General features: G+C 42.6%; 1 protein-coding gene and 1 long non-coding RNA gene across 2 annotated transcripts in view; one reads left to right on the top strand and one right to left on the bottom strand.

Moving 5' to 3' along the window:
- Positions 1-2,130: 2,130 nt before the first annotated feature.
- LOC125611900 overlaps positions 2,131-3,734 on the bottom strand; it is a 3,132-nt gene continuing 1,528 nt past the window's right edge. The window contains exon 2 of the long non-coding RNA XR_007342146.1: positions 2,131-3,198. This is a non-coding gene — a long non-coding RNA (uncharacterized LOC125611900). The remainder of the gene's footprint in view (positions 3,199-3,734) is intronic.
- LOC107150330 (schlafen family member 13) overlaps positions 2,846-3,734 on the top strand; it is a 23,397-nt gene continuing 22,508 nt past the window's right edge. The window contains exon 1 of the mRNA XM_015495301.2: positions 2,846-3,183. Within this exon, the coding sequence (XP_015350787.1) occupies positions 3,122-3,183 (62 nt within the window). The 5' untranslated portion in view covers positions 2,846-3,121. The remainder of the gene's footprint in view (positions 3,184-3,734) is intronic.

The following is a 3,734-nucleotide window of genomic DNA, read 5'->3' as shown; positions in this document are numbered from 1 at the left end:
AAAGGAGTGAGAGTGTAACTCAGGGGTAGAGCACATATGTGAAGCTTTGGGTTTGATTCTCAGTATTGCAAAAAGAAAAACAATCTGTATGACTGTTCTCTTGTTAATCTGTCACATGTCAATTATCAGGCCCAGCTAAAAATCCTAAGAAAGTAGAACTTGCCTTCTCTACAGTTTCTGCCAATGTCAATGAGATCCTAAAATGTTGGGCTGCTCCATTTGCTCTGGAACCTGTGGAAGGGATCCTGAAAGAGCCAACAAGAAACAGCAGAATTCTTTCCAAAGTCAGTTCTCACAGATCTCTCTCCGTAATGCTCAGTAAAGAGAGGAAGGTAGAAAATTTCCCCCCTTGTCCTCTCCTTTCCAAATGCAGATTGACAGGAAAAAAACATTTGTAAAATTTTGTTCTCTGAATTGTGACTCTAGTGAATTAGTTTCTGGGTGTGATTAATAGCCTCCCAGGAATAGTTCTCTTTTTATCTTCATCTCTGTCTTTTTTATTACGTCATAAAGAGAAAAATTATGAGAGTATTCTTTTGTCTTGTTTTATGTTCCAAGAGCCTGACCTTGTGACGAATGAAAACATTTTCTCTGGTCTCTCCCAGCCAGAAGGTGCAAATGCTGGCTTTTATCAGGTGACTCTCCAAACAGGCTGTGAACAAAACATGTGACAAGCAGCACCCTCTTTATCTGACTGTGCCAGTTCTCAGGGGAGTTTGTCTCAATAGGAAGCACAAGTTCAGAAGAGGCTTTGTTGTTTCAGATGCCATTATCTTGATAGTGCTGGGAAACCCTTATCCTAGCATCGCCCACCTGGTGCCACAGGTTATTGGGTCTGTGACCAGAGGCCTCTCACATTCCCATGGCCCACTGAAGAATTTGTTTTTGCAAACACTGTTCTTGCTTTCTGTGACAACAGTCTTTGATTTCTTTGGCTTATTCTGGGAATGAACTTTCTGGATCTTGGGAAGGTTACATTTTTTTGCAACCTCTTTAGCGACAACTTTTGCATCCATGAATAAGCCATCAAAGGTTTACTTCTTTTAAGCCATAAAAAGGTATGAGTCACAATTAAGATTGGTATACCACAATAGTGCATGACTGCAATCTCAGTGACCTGAAGGCTGAGGCAGGAGGATCCCAAGTTCCAGGCCAGCCTCAGCCAATTAGTGAGGCCCTAAGCAACTTAGTGAGACCCTGTCTCAAAATGAAAAATAAAAGGGGCTGTGGATGTAGCTTAGTAATAGAGCACTCCTGGGTTCAATGCAACCCCCCTCCCCGCAAAAGATTGGTATGACTTTGAAGATTTGGACTTGGAAGGATATTTTAGAGAGCTGTCATCCTATATAGATGTCTTAATATCACTGATGGGAAGATTATATTGAAAGGAAATATTAAGGCAAAGATGAGAATCAATTCCTAAATTATAAGTTTTTCAATAATAACTAACTTATGGTTAAGATTTCAAATGAAAACTCTTAAGATGCCTGTTTGCTTCTGTTTGTATATTTATCCCTATGTAAGTGTGTTATGTAGCTGTAATATTATTCTGCCTCTGAATAATATTGCACCAATATATAATAGTCAGTGTGCCTGGGGAGAAACTCCATTTAGAATCTGAATTTTTGAAAATTCTGTCAAAAGGATCTGACAAGCAGCCAAGACTGGGAATAAATGATCTGGTTTGTGGCATCTTTAATTCAAATCCCTCTACTGCACAACACCTTTTCTCCTCGATAAAAATGATTGTTAAATCCATGCTGTGACAATTCTTGCAGTCTCTAAGGGCACCCAAAGGAAACTGAACAAAAGCTCAAGGGAACAGTGACTTGTGTGAGCTATGGAGTGGGAGCAGCCAATCAGAATGACACCTACACTATCAGCTGCGAGGTCAATAACAGGGGATCCAGCAGGAACTTCTTCTTTTCCTTCTTTTTTTCCCTTCAGTACTGGGGGTCCAAACCAGGGCTTTGATCATGCTAGACTTTACCACTGAGCTACACTACCAGCCCAACCAATAGGAATTTCTTTTCTTTTCTGGTACAGGAGATTGAACCCAGGGACTACCAGAGTCACATCCCCAGCAATCCCACCCCCACCCTTTTAAATATTTTATGACTGTTGATGGACATTTATTTATTTATTTAATGTGGTGCTGAGGATTGAACCCAGTGCCTCACACATGCTAGGCAAGTGCTCTGCCACAGAGCACCCCCCAGCTCTCCCCAGCCTTTTTAATTTTTCATTTTGAGATACGGCTCTCTAATTTGTTGATACTGGCCTCAAACTTGTGAGCCTCCCAGCTCAGTTGGTAGAGTGCTTGCCTTGCATGCACAATTGTGGCCCTGGGTTCAATCCCTAACACCGCAAAAAAAAAAAAAAAAAAAATTAAAAATTAAAAAAAATATATATATATCACACATACTCACAAAAACTTGTGATCCTCAGCCTCCTGAGTGCCTGACATTACAGGCAAACCTCACTGTGTCCCACCCATCAGGAGGAATTTCAACTGGGTGCCAACTAGAACTCCCAGGATTATAGAAGCTACTAGAAAAATTAAGTGAGGAAGTCAATAAAATGCACTGCTTAATTCTCTGACCCTAGTATTTCTTATTTTCTTGCTTATTTTTTTCTTTCTTTTCCTTACGGACAAAAGCTTATTGTACAAAGTAAAATCCCCCTTCCTTTCCATATTCTTTCTCCACTCTTCCCCTCCCTGGAGGATAACAGTTGAGTGTGTATTCCAAAATATTTTTTTCCAGACGTTGTTCTCCCAGGGTTTAATGTGTTTCTTCTGCTAGACAGTTCCTTTAGCCTCAAGCCAAATAACTAGAGTTCACTCGGGTAAAGAGCATTCCCTCCCTCCTCCCAAAGATGAGCACCAAGAGGGCGGGATCATGTTTATAGTTTTCTGAGAAATCGAAACTTTAAAAACGCGGGAAAATTCTAGTTTCGTGGTCCAGGAGGCTGAAACTTGGCATTCTTCCCGGGCTTGCTTTCTTTTCTTCCTGGAGCTTGAAAACTATTTCTTCTCTCTGAAGGTTACCACCGCCCTCAGTCCAGCGGCACCTTCAGTCCAGCGGCGCCCTCAGTCCAGCTGCGCCCTCGTGAATACATCATGAAGCCTGAAGCTTGCTTCTCCTTTCGGCGTTCCAACGTTGGGGAATCTTCATTCCCAAGGTAAGTACAGATTGTCTGGAAAGAACCACGCCACGCTTATTCAACCGAAAGAACGGTCTTAGAAAGAGATCCCAGGGGCTGGGCTTGCGGCTCAGCGGTGGAGCACGAGCACGAGCACTCGCCTGCCATATGCCAGGCGCTGGGTTCGATCCTCAGCACCACGTTTAAAAATGAATAAGTAAAGTAGTGGTGTTGTGTACAACTAAAAAGAAATATTTTTTTAAAAAGAGTTCACAGAACTCTAAAATGAAAATCCACTGTGTGCCGGGCACGGTGATACGCTGCTGTAATCCTAGCGATTCAAGAGGCTGCGATTCAAGACTCAGGAGGTTGAGGGAAGAGGATGCAAGTTTGAGGCCGGTCTCGGCAATGAGCGATACCCTGTATCAAAATTAAAAAATAAGATCCTGACTGGAGGTGGAGCTCAGTGGTAAAGCGCGCCTGGATTCCATTCCCAGTCCTGGAGGGGAAAAAAAAAAAAAATCACACTGTGGCCAGAGTAGCTTGCAAGAGAGGAGGAGGGGAGTACAGGGGGTCCGTCCGTGCTTAAA

The sequence above is a fragment of the Marmota marmota genome, unplaced genomic scaffold (genome assembly GCF_001458135.2).
Source record: "Marmota marmota marmota unplaced genomic scaffold, marMar, whole genome shotgun sequence".
NCBI lineage: Eukaryota > Metazoa > Chordata > Mammalia > Rodentia > Sciuridae > Marmota > Marmota marmota.
This window is presented reverse-complemented; position numbering and strand designations above follow the sequence as displayed.